The sequence below is a fragment of the Agelaius tricolor genome, unplaced genomic scaffold (genome assembly GCF_023055355.1).
Source record: "Agelaius tricolor isolate 1412-34295 unplaced genomic scaffold, bAgeTri1.0.p SCAF_89, whole genome shotgun sequence".
Classification (NCBI taxonomy): domain Eukaryota; kingdom Metazoa; phylum Chordata; class Aves; order Passeriformes; family Icteridae; genus Agelaius; species Agelaius tricolor.
The window spans coordinates 290,329-312,806 of NW_027269349.1; the positions used below are offsets into that span (position 1 = coordinate 290,329).

The window sequence follows — 22,478 nt, forward strand, 5'->3', positions numbered from 1 at the left end:
GGGCACAGTCCGACCCGGTGTGTCTTGGCACGGGTGCCCCGCACGGGCTGTGCCATAGCAGGCAAGTCCCCGCTCGCCAGCGACATGCCAAGGTGTGCTGTCCCCTCGGGGCCCCCGTCCCTGTCGGCTCCCATCCGCCCTGCCCCTGCCCACAGAGCCGCGCTGCCAGCCGCACGCCCTGTGCCCTGCGGAGCTGTGCGCTGCCCCTGCCAGCCGCGGGGCTGAGGGGCGGCCCGGGAACCGGCCCTTCCCTGGGATGAGGGGAGAACGCCTGTCCGTGTGTTTGTGCACCGGGAGCGGGACCCCACAGCCGTGTGCCAGCGGGGTGGCACAGGGACGGCGGGCTCCTGGGACTCACCATCCACCCCAGGGTGAGGTACGTCCATCGCACCTCATTAATGAGCCCGAATTCAGCCGCTTTTAAGGCAACTAATAACCAATAACCAACAGCACAGATCAGCGCTGTACCTTGGTTTGCAGCAGGGCCGGCTGTGAGCAGCGGGGCCCTGGGAGCCGCCGGCTGAGGGCTGGGCTGCGGACCGGGGGATGCGGAGCCGCTTGCCAGGAGGAGAGCCGTGCGGCCGCCGCGCAGCCGGGACCGCGGATCCCCGCGGCGGCGGTACGGGAGGAGCCCCGGCCGTTGCCGGGGCCGGTTCCGGGCCGATCCCGGGAGCTCCCGGTGGCACCGCACGCTACAAAGGGGGCGGAATCTTTAACGGCCCCGCCGTCCCCTCACGTCCCCTCACGTCCCCTCACGGAGGCCACGCCCCCCGACCCTCAGCCCACCAATGCTCCCGCGCGCCCGCCTTTCCCGCCCTTCCCGCCGCCCTCACGCCCTCACGCCCGCCCGCCCGCGGCTCAAGCCCGGCCCCGCGGGCGCGGCCGGGGCGGAGCGGCCCCGGACAGCTCCCGCCGCCCGCAGACGGCGGCGGCGGCGGCGAGGCGAGGACATGGCGCGGGGCCGGCGCGGCGGGCCCGGCTGAGCCGCCGCTGCCCGCGGGGCGGGCGGCCCCGGGCCGCGGCGGCCGCCTCCCCGATGAGCGGATGAGGAGCGGGCGCGGCGGCCGGCGGTGCCTGGGCGGGGAACCGGGTGCGTGCGCCATGAACCCCGAGCTGGCGATGGAGCCGCTGGGCAGCCTGCACGGGGCGGCGGGGCACGAACCAGAGATGATGGGCAGCCCCAGCCCTCACCACGGCGGCCGCAGCGCGGGGCCGCTCCGGGTGCCGCCCCCCCCGCCGCCGCCGCCGCCGCCGCCGCCGCCGCCGCACCAGGAGCTGCCCCCCGCCGCCCGGCCCGCCATGGTGCCCAGCATGGCCTCGCTGCTGGACGGCGCCGCCGAGTACCGGCCCGAGCTCTCCATCCCGCTGCACCACGCCATGAGCGTGCCCTGCGAGGCCTCGCCGCCCGGCATGGGCATGAGCGGCACCTACACCACGCTGACGCCGCTCCAGCCCCTGCCGCCCATCTCCGCCGTCTCCGACAAGTTCCACCACCCGCATGCCCACCCGCACGCCCACCACCACCACCACCACCAGCGCCTGCCGGGCAGCGCCGGCGGCGGCTTCGCGCTCATGCGGGACGAGCGCGGGCTGCCGGCCGTCAACAGCCTCTACGGGCCCTACAAGGAGGTGCCGGCCGTGGGGCAGAGCCTCTCGCCGCTGGGCAACGGGCTGGGCCCGCTCCCTGGCTCCCAGCAGGGCCTGCACGGCTACGGGCCGCCTGGCCACGACAAGATGCTGAGCCCCAACTTCGAGGCGCACGCGGCGATGCTGGCGCGGGGGGAGCAGCACCTGCCCCGGGGGCTGGGGACGCCCCCGGCCATGCTGCCGCCCCTGAACGGCGCGCACCACCCCGCGCCCCCCGGGCCGCCGCCGCCGCACGGCCCCGCGCTGCCCGCCGGCCGGGAGCGGCCGCCCCCCGCCGCCGGCCCGCAGGGGAGCGGCGCGGGGCAGCTGGAGGAGATCAACACCAAGGAGGTGGCACAAAGGATCACGGCGGAGCTGAAGCGCTACAGCATCCCGCAGGCCATCTTCGCCCAACGAGTGCTGTGCCGCTCCCAGGGGACCCTCTCGGACTTGCTGCGGAACCCCAAGCCTTGGAGTAAACTCAAGTCCGGCCGGGAGACGTTCCGCAGGATGTGGAAGTGGCTGCAGGAGCCGGAGTTCCAGAGGATGTCTGCCCTGCGCCTAGCAGGTAGGTGCAAGCCAGTGCCAGGCGGGGAGCGCAGCGCGACCCTCGGAGCGCAGCGCCGAGCGGCCGGCCGGCCCCGCAGTGCGTCCTCCGCCGGCCCGGCCCGGCCCGGCCCGGCCGCTTCCCCGCTCCGCCGTGAACCGCGGGGCTGTGCGGAGCTAGCCGGTCCCCGCCTCCCGCAGCACCGCGCACCCCGGCTGTGTCCGGCGGGGCGGTGAGGGGCTCGGGGGCGGCGGAGGGGCGCGCTCCGCTGCCACCGCCGGGTGGCGGGGCCGGGGCTGCTCTCCAGGGCCGGGTGCTGAAGGTGCGCACTCCGCACCGCACCGCGCTCTCCGTGAGCATCCCTCCTGCGGCTGCCGGCGCTGCCGGGCGCACCGGGGGGGCCGGGCGAGGGCTCCGCGTCCCGGGACAGGCGGGGCCGGTGGGAGCGGGCGGGGGCCGGACCCCGCGCAGCCCCCGCGGCCCCGGCCCGGCCGCATTGTCCGCGGAGGCCGCGCGGGCGCCCCCTGGCGCGGTCGCGGAGCGCCGCAGCCCCCATTGTTCTGCGGGGGCCGCGGGGGGGGGCGCGGGCAGCGACCCCCGGTACCGACCCCCGGTACCGGCCCCCGCACCGCCCCCGGCAGCGCCCGCAGCCGAGGTGAGCGGCACAGACCCAGCGAGAGCTGTCCCTGCCCTGAGGCCGTGCGGGGCGCGACCGCGGCGCGGTGCGTGCCCGGTGGTGGCCCCCCGGCCGGTCCCGCGAGGGTGCGGACCGGGCCCTGCCGTGGAGCACGGCCGGGGCTGCCTTCCCGCCCCCCGGAAACCACGATGCCGTGGACGTGGGTGAAGAAGGACGCGGGGGACTGTGGCACGGGCAGAGACGCGTGGGACAAACCGCAGCATGGGGTGGGGGCCAGGGGCCGGGGCGCTCTGCTCTGACAGCGACGAAAATCCCGGGATATTTGTGCCAGCGAGTCCGCCCTTCTTTTAGTTCAATTGATCCCGACGAGGGCAGAGCGTTTCCCAGTGGGCAGGTACACAGCGGGCTGTTCCCAGGGCTGCCCGCCTTGCCGGCACAGCCGGAGGGGTCTGAGGGGCCCCGGGGGTCTCTGCGGTGGGGAAATGGGCACAGGGATTTCCCTCACGAGGGGCAGCTGCCGGAGAGGCTGGGATGCGGCGGAGCAGGGCGAACAGGGGCCACGGATGATTGATGGCCCTAATCCCTGGCCGACCTCTAACCAGAGGTGCTGCGGGTTAAACACCCGCGGCCTGGGGTCTCCAGAACCCCCGTGGAGAGTGCTCGGGCTTTCCTGAGGTGCGGGGCAGTCCCGGCTCGGGAGAGAGACGCTGGTGCCCTGCTCGGCTCTAACGCCGACTGCAAACTCGTCTGTCCCTTCCAGCACCCGCGGGCATCCGGCTCTTCTGTGCTTGCAGCCAAAGGAAGGTGCCGGGGTCCGACAGGGGCCTCGGAGGGACACAAGGGGTTCGGGTTTTTTGCCGAGCACGCGGCGATGTCGCCTTCACAAACAAACGTGTATCGAGAGGGAAATCGATGCAGATAATGTTTAGAAGATTAAAAGAGCATTAATGCTGGCAACAGGAGCATCAACGCGTGGACCCAGTTTTCATTGATCTGGAACCTGAGCCGGCTCATTTCCAGTAACGTGGCTGGTGCTTTTCCTTCCCAGCACTGGTCCCGGGTGGGGGTTCCCCGTGGAGCCCTGCATATAGAGCAGAAAATCAGGAATCACAGCTGCATGCAGAGTTATGCCTGTATAATTCTGGGTCTCTGCTTTACCAGGTCCCCTGAATGCCTCTGCATCCAGGAGTAAAGTTTGGAGAGAGCTCAGGTGCTAAGTGGCCATGGACTCCCCATGGAGCGGGAAAGACCTTTGCAAATTACCTTTCCCTTCAGGAAATCGATTATTTTAATTTCCTTTTATTACCACGTGTGAATATGCGGCCCCATCGCCTCAGTGCTTCCTTCTCCCCCTTCGCTCACTTGCTTAAATCCCTCTGAGCATGGGGAAAAAGCCACAAGTATTTCAGGTTTTTAAAAACAAAAAATACCCACCAGCTACCCACCCCAAGTGGGGTGCAAATCTGCCGTCCTTGGAGGGAAATCCCCCTCTCCTGTGGGAACAGTAGCAATGCGATCAGTATTTTTTCTTATTATAGAAGATATATAGTGTTGTCTATCCTATCCTAACGTAATGCAGTGTAATGTTATTATTTCTGTGCTTGTTGTCTTTCCTCGGGGGTCTGTCGGAGTCCTCTGTCGGGGCGGCGCTGGGGGTTCTGTGCAGGGCAGCTCCGCGGGCACCGGCCCCACCGGGCTCCCCGTGCCCGTGCCTGGCTGCGGCTGCACCGGGACAGCGGGGCCGCCCTCGGGACCCTCCCTGCTCCCTCCCTCGCGGGGAGGTTCCGGGAACGCACAAGCCCTAAACTTCTGCGGGGTCAGCAGAGCGCTCCGCCGCCTCTTTACCTTCTGCGGTGCCTTATTGGTGATGAAACACTTCTGTACCGAAACACCATCCGCGGTTCATTAGCGCAGAGCTGCCCGATCCCCGCTCCGTGCTCTGCGCTGTCAGTACCACGGAGAGCGGCGGAGAGGGGCGAGAGCAGGGCCGGAGGGAGGGAGGGGAGCGGGAGCGAGACGGGGCCGCGGAGTCGCCCGGCGAGCCGTGGGTGGCGGTACCAGGAGCGGGCGGCGGCAGTGCCACATCCCGGGGCTGAGCCTGCACCCCCAGGTGCCCCAGCCAAGGAGAGGGGTCTCGCAGTGAGCAGTGGGCTGCGCACACTTGCCCACCCATCCTCTGCCTCTTTGTGCCCTACCAAATGTTTCTTCCCTGGATTTGGAGATTATTTTGTTGTCTGCATCCCCAGCTAAACGTTAAGGCATGATAACATCTGTATCAGGCAGGTTACCTATTTATAAAGCTATTTCTTAGCGTTGAACTAAATATACAGGTATGTAAAGGTTCTTTGAAAGGTGCTTGGTGGCTTGAAATATTGGTGCTCTCTTCAGCTATAGATTAGTGGTTGTGTTTGAACAATCCATGCGGTAAATTGTGGTGCTGGCTGATAAATTGTATTTCTCATGTACCAACTTTCCGAAATCATCCCCTGCCCCAGCTCTTTGTTCCACATCATTTCTGAAGGCGTTTCTGCCACACAGAAATCTGAATCCTGTTTTTGCAAAGCAAATGAGTTTTATCAGTTTCTTGATTATTTGATGAAGTTCATTCTGAGTACATTTTGGCTTAAATGCATTTCTGTATTTTCTCCCCTGCTTTTTAAAAGAAACAATTAATTGGTCATCAAGTGTTACTCGTTCTGAAGCTGTTTTCCTTAGAAGAGTTTTCCCCCAGCATCTCTTTTTTTTCCCCTGTATCTCTTGCCCATCACTGTTTGAACCTAAATATCCCAATTCCTCTCTGGCTGAAAATTGCCACAATTTATTTGTGGCGAGGGGAGAACATTTTTGCCAGCAAGATTATTTCCCAGTCGCTGGTGTCAGTTCTTCGCACCCACCCTCTGTTAGGAGCGTTTTTGCTCTGCGCCGTGGCCCTGGGTGCTCATCCTTGGTGCTCCTCCCTGGTGTTATTCACAGATCCTTGTCCTGGATGTTGCTGCCATCCAGCAGCTGCAGGAGCTTTTCCTTCCCCCCCAATTAGCCATTACAGGGAGATGACAAGCTTCCTGCAGTCCCCAGCGCGGCTGTGCCGAGCCTCGGAGCACTAAAGCAGCCGCCTGCTCATCAGAGCAGCTCCCCTGGAGCTGCCTTCAGAGTGCACATGGGCTCTGCAGGTGTGCAGAGAATGGAGTGCAGGGGGAAGCCAGGGCTGAAAGGGACTGCAGGCCTCACTTGTCCTGACAGTCTGCCCTTTTCTTCAGGATCTCCAGAGGGGGATTTTTTACCTAAGCGATCTCTTCCAGGGCTTACAGGTACAAAAAAACCCTTAATGACTGGCCTTAATCTCACTTTTTGTCTTTTAAACCCTTTGCTTCTCATCTTATCCCCACTAGACACAGCGAAGAAGAACACTCCCTTCCTTCTGATAGCAATCTGTTTGTATTTAAGGCTCCCATCCTGGCTCCTGTCTTCTCTGGAAAAAGCCCATCATACCTGGGCAATGAATATGCAGAGAAAGCACTATATCCAACGGGACAGATAATACATCTCTTTTTCCAAGGTAAAAGATTTTCTATCCAGCTCTATCAATCTTGCAGACTTTTACATAAAAGGCTCTCTGATTTATAGAGGGGTTTTCACACAGAAATCATACCAAACAGACTAATCTCAAATGGGTTTGGTGATAACATCAGCCAGACAACTCGCTGATGGCAGAGAGAAATGCAATCAAAAAAGAAATTGGAGTGTTTTGGGGTTGTTTGGGGGTTTTGAGCTATAAAATCAAACTGCTCCGTTGTGAAAAAAGGGACTCAAACCACTGGTAAATGCTGCTCAGAGGAATTATTAGACAAGCGATAGAGGCTGGCAGGTTCTCAAAACACAAATTGTCTCCAAGACCAAAATATCTCTCAGTAAGCAGGGAACATATTTATGAGCAGCGGTGATTTTCCAGCAGTTCTCTTCCCCTCATAATGGGATGGGAGCACGGGGCCTGTGCCGAGGCATTAAGCTTTGGCAAGCAGCACTGGGCTGCAGGAGGTGAAGGGAGAGCAGAGCAGCTCTCCTTGCAGGGCTTCCCACACACCTTCTCCTCTGTGTTGAGAGGGAGAAATCAGGGGGGTACCAAGAGAACACCTTCCTGGCTGGAAACAGCCAGCTGTGAGCTCCTTTCTCAGAGCATCGCAGGGATCCTGCACCTCCAAACAGGGAACACCTCACCATTACAATGGATGAGGAAGCAGATCTTCCCTGGAAGAACAGAATTAACTTTGTGCTGCGCATCCAATCTGTTCTTCTGGATAAATGCCATCAAGGGCATTCCTAGGGTTTCAAAAATTAGGAGTTTGGTGTGCGTGCAGCAGCAGGGATGAGCAGCACTGGCTGCCCACCCCGACAATGTGATTATTTGCATCTTCATTCTGATTGCTCCTTGTTCCATAATGATTTTGTACACAGCGGAGTACTTAACCTAATTTGTATTGATCTCAATCGCTCTCATTCGTGCATACTTAATTCAGAGAGGTAATCAAATTGATTTCTGAGGCCTAGTTTTTAAAAGATTGTAGTAACAGGCATATACAAGGGGTTGCTTTAAGTGAATCACAGCAAAAGAAAAACATTTTAAATCTTTAGAAAATGTTTTGATGGTCATTTCATTGTGCTCAGTATTACCAGAGTAATTACATTTCCCTCACATTGAGTCCTCTCCAAAATCGAATAGAGGAGCAGTTTTAGTTCCATCAGACAGATAACTGGGTTTGGGTGACTTTGCACCCACTCGAGCCACACGGGCAGGATCAATATTCACCGCTTGTCCTTAGGAGCAGTGGGGACTGAGGACATACTGCTGGAGTAAGGGAACATCGGTCTCTGCTTGGCTCCTTCTTAGCCCCTGCTCTTTGTTTCGTGGCTGCAGAGTCGCTTTTGCTGCTGGTTAAAGCCCCCAGGGCCAGAGAGGCACCGGAGCTGTGTTGGTGATGTCTCCAGTATCCCGGCACGTATCCCGCTTTTCCCGGGGCTGCCTGGGCACTGCTCCACCCCTGGGACCCCCCTGGGCCTCTTCCTCCCTCTGATGCTGGTGACCTTCGTGTCCTCATCTCTGTCTCCCTCCTAGGAGCTGAGGGGGGCTCTGGAGCATCCCTGCCCCATGCCTGAGGGCTCACAGGGTGGGACTGAGCTGAGCACCAGAGCTTCTAGGCATTTTTCAGGATTTCTGGCTGTTTGGAATGCCTGTGCTGGCTAGGTTCCTCTCCTATGGGGAGGAAAATAGCAAATCAGAGTTATTGTTGCAGAAAGTCAGGCAGATGGACTATTAGTAGGGAAATTCAGTGTGATGATACTCAGGGTGTCACAGTGCAGCGCTGGGTCCCTGCACCCTCTTAATGCCCTTCAAGTTGTGGGGCTCCACTTTGGTCCATGCTAAGGGAAGCAGCACTGACCCCAGTTCTGAGCAGTTCCTGTGTTGTTTCTATTGAAGAGCATCTTTAATCCAATGCAGAAGAAAAATCTTTTCTTTTATATTTTTATGTATATTTTTTTCCACAGTTATGGTTTTCAGTTCTTGCTGGTTGTCCATTTTCTTCCATAAGATATGTTCATGTTTAACCACAGCTAATAAATCAAATTGTGCTTAGAATCCAGATGGTCTCTTCCCTTCCCTCTGCTGTTAAAACCTTTCTCTTTCTTCCCGGAAAATCACTTGATTTTATTAGAGTGCTCACCCCATTTTTCTCTGCTGAGAGATGCACGTCAGGTGCAGCGTTTGCCTTTGTGGGGCCTTTTCAAGAGCAAACTCAACAGTTCAAGGAAAGTATTTACTGAATGCATCAAAAAGCACATACCTCTGCATTATTTATTATCAGATACCAATAACTGTAAAACGCAGAGTATCTCAGGACATAAATTAGTGATGGTAGGAAACACTCCACTCGTCCCAGTGTCCCGGAACCGATTAGGAGCTGCAGCAAAGATGCTGCTGCTCGTCATGTCCCCAGCACCAGGGACATCACCTCCTGGATTCTGGACTCGTGGCCAAGTGAACCCAGCTTCTCATCTGCTTTTTCAGCTCAGACAGGCAGCTGGCTGTTATCTGTGCAGCGTCAGGGGTGCAGTCAGAGAGCCCAAACCCTCCCCTGCTGCTCCTCTGGGATAATGGCCTCGGAGAGGCGGGTCTGCCACTGGGGCCAGGTGCAGGCTCACCTCGGTGCTCCCAGGAGCATCCTGCTGCTTCCCGCTGCCGCCGTGGCTGTGCTGGGAGCGCTCACCACAGCCCCTGTCTGCGCTCAGCCCGGCTCTCAGGAACAGCCTTCTCTTGTGCCTCGAGGTCTGACCTTCACCTCCCTCCCAGAGGCAGCTCTGCTGCAGCCCCAGCTGGAATTTGGCAGCTGGGAGGGGTCAGGGTCAGGCACTCCAAGAAAATAGCCCAGTTTCCTGCAGAAATGCTGTGAGGTCCTGTCCCTGCACAGAAGGAGACAGTCAGTGCTACGGTGGCTGGGCCAGGCTCCACACAGGTACAGCCCTGACTGGGTTAATCACAGACATTTCCACAGTCTGACTTTTACTTTTGGGCCAGCTTCATTTCACGTTCCAGACCTGCAGAATTATTTAACAGGGCTGCTTAAAACCCGCCCGCTTATCAATTCTCTGGGCTCATTTTGTCCCAGCACATTACCTAACCATGTCAACATATGGATTTTCTCTCTGTGCCCGCTGCAGGCAGCCTGGGCAGGCTATTTTTAAGTGTGGGTGTGCTCCGGCAGCGGTATTGGTTTCAGCACTTGCTGTTCTCTCTCTGCTAATAAATACAGAGCAGCTATTAATACGAATGGGGTTTAGGATCCATTAGCAGGGCTCAGCAATGGCCCAGCCCTGCCGCCCTGCGTGACCTGAGCTCTGAGGCTGGCTTCACCCTCGGGACATGCCCCGGGAAGGGGACAGGCATGGGAGCGGTGCCCTGGGGTGCTGCAGGGAGGAGCAGGGCAGGGCCGGGTGAGCCACTGCCTGCTCCACCAAGGAGCTCCCCGGTGCTTTTTCCCCTTGGTGCTCACACAAAGATGCTGCTACTGGAGCTTTGACTGGGGTTTGCTTTGGAGTGTACGTACAGCTGTTATTCCTGGCTATTGAGAGGTATTGGGGATGTAGAAGCAATGCAGCCCCTGGATTCCTCTGGCAGCCCTCCAGTCCCATGTGCCGGCGTGGTGCTGGCTCAGCTGGTGACATTGCCTGCACCGTGTGACAGTGCCTGCCATCGGGGTGGCTGGCGGGCTCTGTGGGCACCACCCTGACACTCTCTCTCTGTCTCTGCCGCCCCCTCCCAGCCTGCAAACGCAAAGAGCAAGAGCCCAACAAAGAGCGGAACAACTCCCAGAAGAAATCCCGCCTGGTTTTCACGGACCTCCAGCGCCGAACGCTTTTCGCCATCTTCAAGGAGAACAAGCGTCCCTCCAAAGAAATGCAGATCACCATCTCCCAGCAGCTGGGCCTGGAGCTCACCACCGTCAGCAACTTCTTCATGAACGCGCGCCGGCGCAGCCTGGAGAAGTGGCAGGACGACCTGAGCTCCGGGGGCTCCTCCTCGGCCCCCAGCACCTGCACCAAGGCGTGAGGGGCGCGGCACGGCCGGCACAGCGCGGAGAGAAGCGCGGCCCCTCTCCGGTGACTAAAGCACAATCCCCCGCAACCAAGCCCAGCCCAGCTGGTCCCGAGGATGTTCCTACGGCTTCTCTCAGTCTTGGCAGGCGCAGGCTCCACTTTAACCTCTCTCCACACAATACTATGCTCAGGACAGGCGAAGCAGGTCTGAAACGTAGGGGAGTCGTTCTTGAGGCAGGTTTCTCCTGAGCCCCAGGTTTCCGTGGCCGAGGAGCCGCTGCCGGCCCGGCAGCCTCCCGTGCCCGGCGCCTGCCGTGTGCTGGCCACACCACCCTGCGGCCACACAACAACGGAGCACAAAGTCGGATACTAAAAACCCAAGACCCTGTTTTTAAACTCAGGCATGGTTTTTTGTTAAGTGTTTTAGGGAAAAATCAGATTTAAGATTTTTTTGGTCGGTTTTTTAGTTTAATTTAATCAGCTTGTTCTTGGATCAGCAAAGTTCAGTTCTCTTGAGCTCAAAGTATCAAGCACAAAGCCGGTAGCTGCAGCCACGGCCCGGCCCTGGGCTGCCCAGGGCGGCTGTGCCAGCTGCAGCCTGACATCCCGGGAACACCGCACGAGCCTCAAGCACAGCTGGCAGTTCCTCACAAGCTCTGTGCTTGTACCTAATGCACACTCAGGAGGTCGATGGAACTGCTACAGTTCATGGAGCAAACACAATGTTTTGGAAGACGTAGATTAATTTACATTATTACATCCTTTTTAGTTTCTGGGAATCTGGTTTCTCCTCGGCAACGGCTGTTACCGAAACCTTTTCAGCGTTCAGTGTATTTTTGTTCATTTTGTCAGTATTTTATGGTACTTTCAAGCAGGAAAAGAAACAGAAACAAGCCCTTCAGATGCCACTGACCGTTTCAGATGTGCCGCGTTTAGCTCTATCGCATCCCTAAGTTCCTTTTCCCTGCCAGCTCCCCGAGCCGGCAGGAACACAGCACACCAAAGAGACAGGATTTCTGCAAGCCAAAGATGTTTATACCTTGCCATTTCTCCTTGTGGTCGCTGGTGCGGGTGGTTGGCCGGCGCCGGGGGAGCCTGCGAGCCCCTCGGCCTCTCTCCAGCTCCGCGCAGCGGAGCCGCCCTGGCGGCGGCCGCCGGCTGCTGACCGGCCTGCGCGGCCGTGCTCCGCCACAGACACTTGAGACTTTTTTATGTACTACTTAATCGAAACCAAAGAAACGTTTTCTGCACCTACTTCTTCTGCAACAAACTATTCCATTGAAAGATAAAATTAAAATTTAAAAAAAAAAAAAACAAGGAAGCATGTCAGGAAGCAAACGAGTCCCCACACTGTGTTCTACAAACATCTCGGACATTTTCGGAAGCAGATCTCAAAGAAAGGGTTGGCAAGAATGAGAACAAAGCAAAGCCAGTACAATTGCTGCTTCATTTGACAACTCAAGTCCTCTTAAAGTTGAAGATTGTCTTTAATTTGTGCCTATGCAGTTTTTTCAAAAGAACAAGGAACAGAGCAACCAAAACCTCAACAGCTACAATACCAAAGATGAGGATTCTCACTACTTGTGTTTCAGTTTGTTTCTCCTCTTGCACAACTAATGCACATAACCCCACTGATCTCTGGACAGGTAACCACTCGTGAGTCTCTGTGCAGCCAGAAGGGTGGGTTCATTTATGTTTTCCCTCTTTCTGCCCCACATGGCACCTCTCTGAGAGCTGCATGGACTCCAAGTGCAGGATGTTGGGAGACTGCCCTGGTGCATCTCCTCCCTCCAGGAAACACTTGTGGGTTGGCTGTGACGTGTGTGTTGGTCTCCTGTGTGTCTGGGGCCGTGGACAGCCGCCCTCCTGCACGCGACATCGGCCCAGTGACCCCCACCCTTCTCTCTCCTCCCCAGGGATAAAGCTTGCAATAGGTGTGTTCCCATCTCTGTCACTGTGAGTGCTGAGCAGCCCCACAGCCCGGCTCCAAACCTCCACCTGAACCAAACCCTAGTAGTACTCAGCAGTTCCTGGGGCACTTCAGGAGCTGCTGCTGACATATTAGCCTTGTAATCTTCTTTGATCCAGGTCGTGATGATCCAGATCATGACACGTCCAAATTTATCCTCAGAGCTGGAGCATGTCTTGCTCCTCTCTGCCTTTAAACATGGGCTTCATTTTAACTGCTTCACACAGCTGCTGCAGTCACTTTCCAATTAAAATAGAAAAAAAATCAAGAAGCTGCGTCTGCTCAGGACAGGAAAAGTTTCTGGAAAGCAGGTTCAGGATCCTCACAGCTAAATTGACAGCATGTGCCTGCTCTGGGGATCAAAGGATCCTTTGGCAGATTCCAAGGAGATTTGGAGAATCCTTGTAGCCAGACATGGAATAAAGTTGCCCCAAAAATGGTCCCAATCTGTGTGGATGTATCCTGAGGGCTTCTCACCCAAATGCCAGATGTTTGAGTGCAGAGTTTGGAGCCAGCAGGCTGTGGAGCAGGGCCCAGCTGAAGTTTCACTTTCATTCCCACCTGAGTGTCCATCAGAGCAGCCCCTGGTGCATTTTGAGCTCGGCTTTGCCCTCAGGGGAGCTGTCCTATGCTGAAGTGTCCCCCTGCAGTCTGCAGTGGCAGGGGATGACACGGGACAAGTGAAAACCCCAGTGCTCCCTCCTCAGCTCCCCTTCCTGCTGTGTATCCCACAGGGAATGAGCCCCAGGCGTCCTCTGAGCTGTGGGACACCCCACTGAGGCTCATCTCACCCGAGGGACACTCCCCTGAGGGCCATCCAGACGGCCACAGCTCTGCCTCCCACCTTCCCCGGAGCCAGCGGGAGCTGCCCACAGCTTTGGCAGAGCCTGGGAGCAAAGACCTGGCCTTTTTCCTCCTGCTCAGAGCTCATCCAATAGCCCAACACAAGAGAATTTAGATCAGGCACTGAATTACTCACAGATTTCTCCTCAGTGAAATTCTCTCCAAATTGTGCAAGTGCAGCATTAGAGAGGAGCAACAAAACGAGGCTTCTCTGGGCTGGGGCCTCAAGCCTATCAAGTCCCAATGCATTTTCACCCCAAGATCCTGCTGCATTTGTTATCCCTGCATCTCTCCTGGCCCTGTGTGTCTTCCATTTCACTGTCCACTCCCTCAGGCCTTTATGTAGCAGCTCCCTGAGACGAGGAGCGTGGCAGCCAGACTGCGGTGAGGTGTTTGTCCTGCCCACACCGCACCAGACCCCAGCAGCTGTGTTCCACCTCCGGGCCCTGTGCTGATCAATATACAGAGCTGTGTCATGTAACTTGTTGCTTTATTTGTTGTGCTGCCAAAGACTCGTGTGTACCGAGAGTATCCCAGCATCTTCTGGAGCAGGAACTTGGAGCCACAGCCTTGGGCACAGCCGAGATGAATTCAGCTCTCGAGAAACCTTGGCTATTGCTGGGTGTGCCGTGCAGGAGCAGAGTGTGCTCACTGACTTGGGTTGCAAAGCTTTCCTGTGGATCTCTCGTACCTACAGCTGAAGCCAAAGAGCTGCGAGGCGCTCGGGCGGCAGAGCTCGCTCCGCCCGCGGGAGGGCAGGGCTCTCCTTTCCCCAGGGAAGGCGCGGCATCGCCCGGACTGCAGAGCGGGCTGGCTTCGGACACGGCCAGCGCTTCCCTTGCTTGTCACGATTCCCGAGTATTTGTATGGGATGGGGAAACTTTCTACTTGGCCTCCTTTATATTTATTATAGGGAATTTTTATGGTTTAAAATTTTTAAGAAGGCAAAGCTTAAAATGGTTTTATTTTTTTCCAGACACCTGTGGGTTTTAACCCAATATATTATCTATCAATAATGTAATTTATTTAATTTAGTCTTAGGGCAGGTCCTGAGATCTCTGTTCAGTCTGAATCGCATTGTGTTTCGGTTTAGCTTTTGGAGTTTTGCCCGAATGTAGATGGGGGGTCAGGCTCTGGTCTTAGCCATTTGTGTCTATTTAATTCAGCCATTTGCGAGTTCATTTGGGAGTAACTTTGCTTATTTATCTGCAGGACTATTGTAGCGCATCGGGGATGCGAAGCCTGTTAGTAAATACACTTCAGAGCTGCTACTGCTTTGTAGAGCAGCCAGCTTCTGTCACACAGGGGAGGAACAACTGGTTCCCTTAAGGTCTAGTTCAAGTTCCCTCTTTTAATTCATTTTAATTGTTTAAATATCAACGTTTAAATTATTTAAGTTAATCTCTTCCCTCCTTGTTAGAAAGTGTGACATACCTTTAGTATGGCACATGAAGCCTTCATAATATAACTTATTTATTTAACTTATTCATCGTCACCCGGGGATGCCCTTGTAGAGTTTTTATTTTTTAATTAGAGTTATCTATAAAGCACTACAGCTGATCTCCTGTAAGAGCAGCAGAGTGAACTTTGAGGACAAGCAATGAATATTCAACCTAAAACTGTGCGTTCAGAAAAATAGGGGGAAAAAAGACACTGGGATACTTTGCCTGAACTTTGTGGCTTCTTAAAACTTAAGCTGGGGGGAAAATAATCCATACCAAGCAAAAAGAGAGAAACCCTTAAACTAGCTGCTTCCAAGAATGAACTTCTGTGTGTGGAAAAAAAAAGAAAAAGGAAAAAAAATGAAAAAAAGAAAAAAAAAAAACAGAAAAAACCTTTCTATTTCTAGTGAGAACCAAAGAGGCTACCTCACTGACTTTTCCATTTGTAATTTTAATCGTGTTGATGATACCAAAGATACCAAAGATTTCTTTCTCTGTGCGGTCTGCATTCTGCTTGTGCTCTCTGATAACTCCCACTGTTCTCTCCTACACCCAGAAACGTCCAGCAGAGCCCAGATTCCCAAAGAAACGCTACCCTGGAAGCTGCCAGTTCTGGTGATGCCCTTTTCTGTGTTCCTTTCTCCTTCGTGCCAGCACAGCCGTCCGCAGCCGTGGAGCGTTCCTACCCAGGTCCCGCCGGGTTGTGTGGAGCTGGAGGTGATCCCGGGCTTTGTCCACCCGCACGTTCCCCGGGGAATCTGCGGGCGCTGCCCGGGCCGCTATGGGGCGTGTTTGCAGCAGCAATTAGCGTTGCTAATTATTATTATTCTCGTGCTCGAGCAGAGCCCAGGGCCGCTGTGGGGCCGCAGAGCCCGGGGCAGGGGAGGAGTTCGTGCACACATCCAGGCGCTGCTCCCTCTCCTCACCTTTGCTTGTTGTTTACAATTACCGTTTTCAGATAAAAATCAATTAATTACTTTTCTCAAGTTAGCAATGAAGTGAGGCTACATTAAGCTCCATTAGCATCACGTTCCTGAGTGATTACTTCCAAGCTGTTTGGTTGTTTGGTTGGGAAATGAGCGGTGCCCTTTGGCACTTGGGTTTGAGCCTGTTCCGTGCTGTTTATGGGCTGAAGCAATGCTCCGAGGAGCCGAGCCCAGCCCTGGGCACTGCTCCTGCCCCGAGCCCCAGCCCAGGCTGGCACAGCTGCTGCAGGGCCCGGGCAGGAGGAATCCTGAGGATTCCCTGAGGAATCGCCTGGGCCGTGCCCTTGGAGTCACAGAGTTACCGACAGCTCCACACAAACGCTCCGCTTCAATTACGTGCTGCCTTTTATTTTGTGCTTCTTTGGGGGTTTAAGTCTGTGTTGGAAACGGTAGGACTTGACAAGTGTGCTTTTCCCTCTGTCTCTGTGTTCCTTCAATACAAAGCTATAATAATTCTCAGGATGCCTTCTGGGCGGGGGTAGCCGGTTGTCCCTGTGCCCTCGGACACAGACAGTCCCCAGAGCTGGCAGGGTCCCCGCGGCCCCCCCGACTCCTGCTTCACTTGCAAAGAGTGATGTTACCACGGGACGAGTGCCTTGCTTGAACCAAAGCAACGATTTTGCCAGTCTAGACCTCTCTGTGCTTTTTTTTATTCTTCCTGTGAATACCTCAGCTTCGACTGGGCCGCCGAATCGTTCCTGGTGGGCTTTTGTACTGTGGTGCTTTGCAATGCAGCCCTGCAAAGAACAGACTCCTGATAATACCAAAGGCTCTCCTCCTCCTCCTCCTCCTCCTCCTCCTCCTCCCTGTCCCTGATCTCTCTTTCTCCATGGTTCCAAAGCTTTATTACGAACTGGGCATGTTGGCAACGCAGACCGTGCAATCCCTTACCGAATTTTCTCAGATATACCTCATAGAGAATAGCTGTTTAGCGTAATGTTATTATAGCGTATGTAATAAATTATTCACTGTTTCTTTTTGGTAACTGTGATTTAAAAGAAAAAAAAAACAGAAGAAGAAGCTTTATATGTTTTAGGTTGTGCTTTTGTACTAGACGGAGAAGGTGCGCTTAAAAATGTACGTCGGTCTTTCTTCCCATTGGGTTTTTTTTGTTATTATGGATCGGGGAAAAGTTGCAGAATGAGCCCAAAGTTTACAGTTTCATATTTTGCTGAAGAAACAATCTGTGTTCATTTGCTCTGTTGGAAAAAAAAAAAAAAAGAAAAAAAAAGAGGAAAAAAATTATTTTCTACATTTGTGCTACTTGGTCTGAAGAGCTGATTGTCCTGTGTGACGGTGTAGTATTATAATTAGCAACTGCCAATCAGCGCTCCCATGTTTATGCATGAGGCAAACCCTTAGCAGTGTGATGCATCGTGGTTCTTAATGGCAACTTCTTCCTTTGGGTTTGGGACGAGCTCTTTGGCTTGGTGGTGTTTATTTATGCATGGAGCCTGTTAGCTGTTCGCAGTCGTGGCGCAGTTGTGTTTGCATTTACGCTCTGAAATCACGCCCGGGTTCGCCCCGCGCAGCTCAGCACTGCTCGGGGTCCAGATCAGCTCTGGTCTGTCCCTGTGCTAAACAGACCCAAATTCAATTCCAATGAAATTGCCATCTGGGGAGAAGTCTGGCCAGCTGGCAGCTTCGATTCGATTCCCTCAGTCCCCTGGCAATACATGCCCCGCTCCTCTCGGAGGCTGCCGCGCGTTTTTCCCAGGGTCGGGAGTTCCTTTGGCTTTATGGCAGGCCCTGGGCACAGCAGGGACCACCCTGCCCCTCACCTGCTGCTGCCCAGCCCAGCCATCGCAGCTGTTGTGCCAGCAGGGGCAGGGCACAGAGCCTGGGCTCGGCAGTGCTGTCCCAGCCGTGCCACCTGGCCCGAGTCCATCCGAGCACTCCAGCTGTGTCCTGTGCTGCTGCTGCTGCCCCCGCAGGCAGCCCTGACTCCAGCAGCCCCTTGCCCACGCCCTGCCCTGGGCCAGGCTGGTGGCCGTGCTTTATCCCCCTTTGATTTGTCCAGATTCACACTTGAGCCCCCTGTTTAAGGATGGGTTGTGTTTTCTCTCCGGGCCCAGCTTCGGAGCCCGACGTGCCCTGCTCTCAGGCCGTGCTGGACATAAAGCCAAACCAACTGCTCCATGCCCCGCACTCTGCGTGGGAAAGCAGGCCTGGGCAGGGGCAGTGGCAGTCTGCTGAGGAAGCCTCTGAGTGCTGATATGGTCTGTCATTAAGGGTATTTTAGAGATGTGCTCTCATTAGTGCAAGGAGACCTTTTCATTTGGCCTTACTCGGTAGGTTGTGATAATAATGGAAGCTGTGTAATATAGCCGGGTTATTTTCTTTCCTGATTTCTCTGCCAAAGACAGTAACAGACACAAGAACTTTAAACAGGGGTTTTTGTAAGACAGTTGATGATTGTAACAGTGGTTCATCTTCCAGAACTTTCCACGTTGTTCCGCCATAAGCAGAGCGGGATGTTGGGCAGAGCCCTGCTGGCAGATGCCACCACTCCTCACCGACACGCAGTTGTTGTGACCCAGGCCGAGTACACCTGCACTCCTCAGCCCAGAGGCCACCAGGGGTATGGGAGGCCATGGCAAGGGCACGGCGGGGCTGCCACGAGCTGCTCCAGCTGGCTGGAATTTGCCAAGGTACTTGTATTATGAAATTTAAGGTCTATTTTATTATGTCATTTTATGTCATTTTTTAACTTTGTGGAAGGTGGTATGTTGAACTGAGTGTAAGCTGAGTTTTTCAGACAAATAAAGTAGCTAAAGAGTGAATGTTATTTTATCATTAAAGGGTTTTTACTCACTGATTTGTGCCAATAGATGTCCTTTATCTCAATGACAAGTATTACATTGCTTTCAAAGTTTTATTTATAGCTATTGATGTAAAACCCACACACACATATTATTTGCCAAAGTTCAATAAAGGAGGAAAACAATGCTTTTGCTTCCTTGTGCGATCAAAAGTTCCTGATTTTTCCCCAGGGTTTTTTCCACCACAAGCCCATCCCACAGCAAGGGGTGCAGTGGAGCCAAGGGGGGCTCTGGCTGCTACAGCTCTCAGGGCTGAGGAGAGCTGACCACAGGCCCCAGGGTCGGACCACATCCCAAAAATGCCACCTGGGACCAGGGGCCTGGCCAAGCGCGAGCAACAGCACTTGGAAAAGGATCTGGCACCTTCTCCCACCAGCACAGCCTGTGTGGCTGTGATATTGCAGGAGAAACCACTTTGTGTTTGTGTAAGTCATGGAATTCTGTGATGCAATGTAATTACTGTAAAATTATGTTAGTTTTTGCACTTTCTTTCCCTGAAGCAGCTCTATGGGAGGAGGCAGGAGGTTCCTGGAGCTGCAATTCCATGGCAAGGAGGATGTAGCAGGTTTTCCTTCATTCATTCAGTCAGTCAGTCAGTCAGTCACTTACCCTAGCTGTGGACAAATCTTGTTTCATTTCCTCGGAAAAAAGCAAAACAAAGTGCACAAGAAAAGCACTTTGTTGTATTTGTGTCTTTAAAAACCAAGCAAAACCAGCCCTTTCTTGCCCTAACTCACTCCTCTGACCACCTGGAGCAGGGTCAGCCCGGGGAACGCATGGGGGGCCCCAGAGCCCCCCTAGCACCATGTCCCAGCCCCAGAGCAGTGACAAGGCCCTGCCTTGGGGTTTATTGGCTGGGATCTAACCTTGGCACCAACGTCTAACCTTGGGGTTAATAAACTCACTGAAAAATTTGTTTTCATGCTCATTCTCTTTGTGTCCCTCTCTCGACACCGAGCCCGATTCTGCCATTAATTAAATTTACACTGCTTCATTTCACTTTGCTGAGTGGCCACGGGCGCAGATAAAGGCAGAGCTGCCTCCTCAGCACTTTGTGTGACAGAGCCCAGGACGTGGCTCTTGCAGCCTCCTTTCCTTCTCCCTCTGCTGGGGCGGGCTGCAGAGGCAGTGCCACCAGGCACAGGAAGGGTAAAAACCCTTTAACAGCAAAGAGGCGAGAGTGGTGACACCGAGACTAATGCAGCCACGGCAGGATTGTTCCCCCGGGGATGCATTTTCCAGGCACTTAGCAGTGGGCACAGCTGGAAGAGGGAAATGGGACCATTTCATTAAGCTGAAGGATGAGCTGGGTGTGTGGGAGGATCGCAGCCGGGCTGGGATGCTGCATCAGCATCAGCTTTTCCCAGTGCCAGGCTGTGCCCCTGAGCTCGGCTCCAGGGCCAGCTCTGGACCCATGGAGCTCATTCCTCAGCTCACTGTTTCCTAACCCTGCCAGGAATCACAGCTACCCCAGGATAAAGGGCTGTAAATCCCCCTCGGGAGCAGACACCGCTCCGTCCTCCTGCTCCTCGGGCAGGGCATCTGTCAGGATGAACTCGGCAGTAATGAGCTGCCATGTGGGACCCGCCCTGAGCACAGCACGGCTCCCTCCCGGCTGCAGATGAAGTGCTGGCAGCTCTTCTGATCCCAACACTCCGCAGCACTTGAAACCCTGCGGGAATTCCCTCGGGAAACAGCCCGGCAAGCAGCCTGCAGGGAAAACTGCACTCCAACAGCAAGTCAGGGTGAGGCAAGTGGGTTTCTTTTGGAGGAAAACAGCAGGAGCTTTTGCAATGCCACTGATTTTCAGCACTCGTGGGATGGAGGTGCCGAAGGAAAACAACCGGGACAAAAATACCACCTTGGAATAGGCAGCGTGGCAGGATACCACAGTGGGATCATCAGGCGGGAACATCTGTCACCAATGCCCACGCACAGAGAGAACAAGCCAAGGCCAGCTCTGCCCGCCACAAGCTGCACCACTGGAACCTGCCTTCAGCCTCTGCACACAGCAAACCTCCAGGAGCAACTCCAGGGTCCAGCTCAGAAAGGGATCACGGCAGGAAGCCAGAAGATATTAAACCAGCAGATTAAAACATACAAGACCACTTTGGGTCATGTTACACCTCCCTCCCCTCCTGCCTGACAGCACAAGAACTCCAGGGCAGTAAGAGAGAACCGTAATGGCCCAGTAACTGCAGGATAGAAGCGCTGGGGAGCTGGCTGTGAGGAGCCCAATAACTGCAGGATAGAAGCAGTGGGGAGCTGGCTGTGAGGAGCACAATAACTCTGGGATAGAAGCACTGGGGAGCTGGCTGTGAGGAGCCCAATAACTGCAGGATAGAAGCGCTGGGGAGCTGGCTGTGAGGAGCCCAATAACTCTGGGATAGAAGCGCTGGGGAGCTGGCTGTGAGGAGCACAATAACTCTGGGATAGAAGCAGTGGGGAGCTGGCTGTGAGGAGCCCAATAACTGCAGGAGAGAAGCGCTGGGGAGCTGGCTGTGAGGAGCCCAATAACTGCAGGATAGAAGCGCTGGGGAGCTGGCTGTGAGGAGCACAATAACTGCAGGATAGAAGCAGTGGGGAGCTGGCTGTGAGGAGCCCAATAACTGCGGGATAGAAGCGCTGGGGAGCTGGCTGTGAGGAGCCCAATAACTGCAGGATAGAAGCAGTGGGGAGCTGGCTGTGAGGAGCCCAATAACTGCAGGAGAGAAGCGCTGGGGAGCTGGCTGTGAGGAGCCCAATAACTGCAGGATAGAAGCGCTGGGGAGCTGGCTGTGAGGAGCCCAATAACTGCAGGATAGAAGCAGTGGGGAGCTGGCTGTGAGGAGCCAAATAACTGCAGGATAGAAGCGCTGGGGAGCTGGCTGTGAGGAGCCCAATAACTGCAGGATAGAAGCAGTGGGGAGCTGGCTGTGAGGAGCCCAATAACTGCAGGATAGAAGCAGTGGGGAGCTGGCTGTGAGGAGCCCAATAACTGCAGGATAGAAGCAGTGGGGAGCTGGCTGTGAGGAGCCCAATAACTGCAGGATAGAAGCGCTGGGGAGCTGGCTGTGAGGAGCACAATAACTGCAGGATAGAAGCAGTGGGGAGCTGGCTGTGAGGAGCCCAATAACTCTGGGATAGAAGCAGTGGGGAGCTGGCTGTGAGGAGCCCAGCCTGGGCACAGAGCCCCCCCGAGTGCTCCCAGCATTATCCCTTAAGTGCTCGTTTAAGCTTCCTTGGAAATGCCCCTGCTCGCTGGAGAAACGCAATTAGGCCTCAACTGTGGGTGATGTTCACACGTTATGGATCATCCTTCAAGATGACAGGAGACTGCAGCCTCTGAATTCCCTCTGCGTCATTCCAGGAACTGCCAGGCTCCAGATCTGCATCCCTTTGCCTGCCCTGTGAGCCATGGCACACCGCAGCACCTCCAGTGACTCACAGCACCCCAGGCTGGCGGGAATAGAGCTTGAAGACATCCCAGGGGCAGGGACAGCTCCCACCAGGGCAGTGCTCCAAACCTGCTCTGCACAGCTCTGGTGGGAAGCAGCAATTCCTCCTTCCCTCCCCACCTTGTGGCCTGGTGCTCTGCTGGCCTTTGGGGCTCAGGTGTCACCAGAGCAGCCTCTGAGCCCAGGGATCAAAGGCGGTGTGTGTGGAGATGATCCCTCTCTGGACAGACAATCCATCTCCAGAGTCATGGGAAGGATGCTTGTCAGCCAGGCCAATGGACTCAAATTAAATAACCTCTTCCTGGCACTTAACTGCTGAGCACAAATTTAGCAGGAAGACAAAAGGCAGGTTTTAGACCTGGCCCAAATTTGCAAATCCCTATCCTCTGCAGGCAGAAGTAGAACCTGCTCCTGAAGGCTTGAAATGCTGATTGACAACTAAATCCCTCACCCAGGATGTGCTGTGGACACAAGTACTTCCACAGAGCACGAGAGACACAGCACAGCCCATACATCCTCGGGAATTTGCTCCTGGAAACACAAAAACACCACAGCCAAGCAGGAAAGCAGTGAAGAATGAGC

At 55.3% G+C, this 22,478-nt stretch overlaps 1 protein-coding gene across 1 annotated transcript; it reads left to right on the forward strand.

Moving 5' to 3' along the window:
* The first annotated feature begins 921 nt into the window (after positions 1 to 921).
* On the forward strand, positions 922 to 18,586 carry ONECUT2 (one cut homeobox 2). Its single transcript, XM_071418690.1, has 2 exons — positions 922 to 2,194; positions 10,124 to 18,586. The coding sequence occupies exons 1-2, from the start codon at positions 1,045 to 1,047 to the stop codon at positions 10,408 to 10,410; spliced, it is 1,437 nt and encodes a 478-aa protein (XP_071274791.1). The 5' UTR covers positions 922 to 1,044; the 3' UTR covers positions 10,411 to 18,586.
* Positions 18,587 to 22,478: the final 3,892 nt, after the last annotated feature.

Excerpts from the sequence above, each read along its gene's own strand:
- ONECUT2 (XM_071418690.1), top strand. The coding sequence starts at position 1,045 with ATGAGGAGCGGGCGCGGCGGCCGGCGGTGCCTGGGCGGGGAACCGGGT. Across the intron at positions 2,195-10,123 it reads GTCTGCCCTGCGCCTAGCAG|CCTGCAAACGCAAAGAGCAA; the intron begins GTAGGTGCAAGC and ends GCCCCCTCCCAG.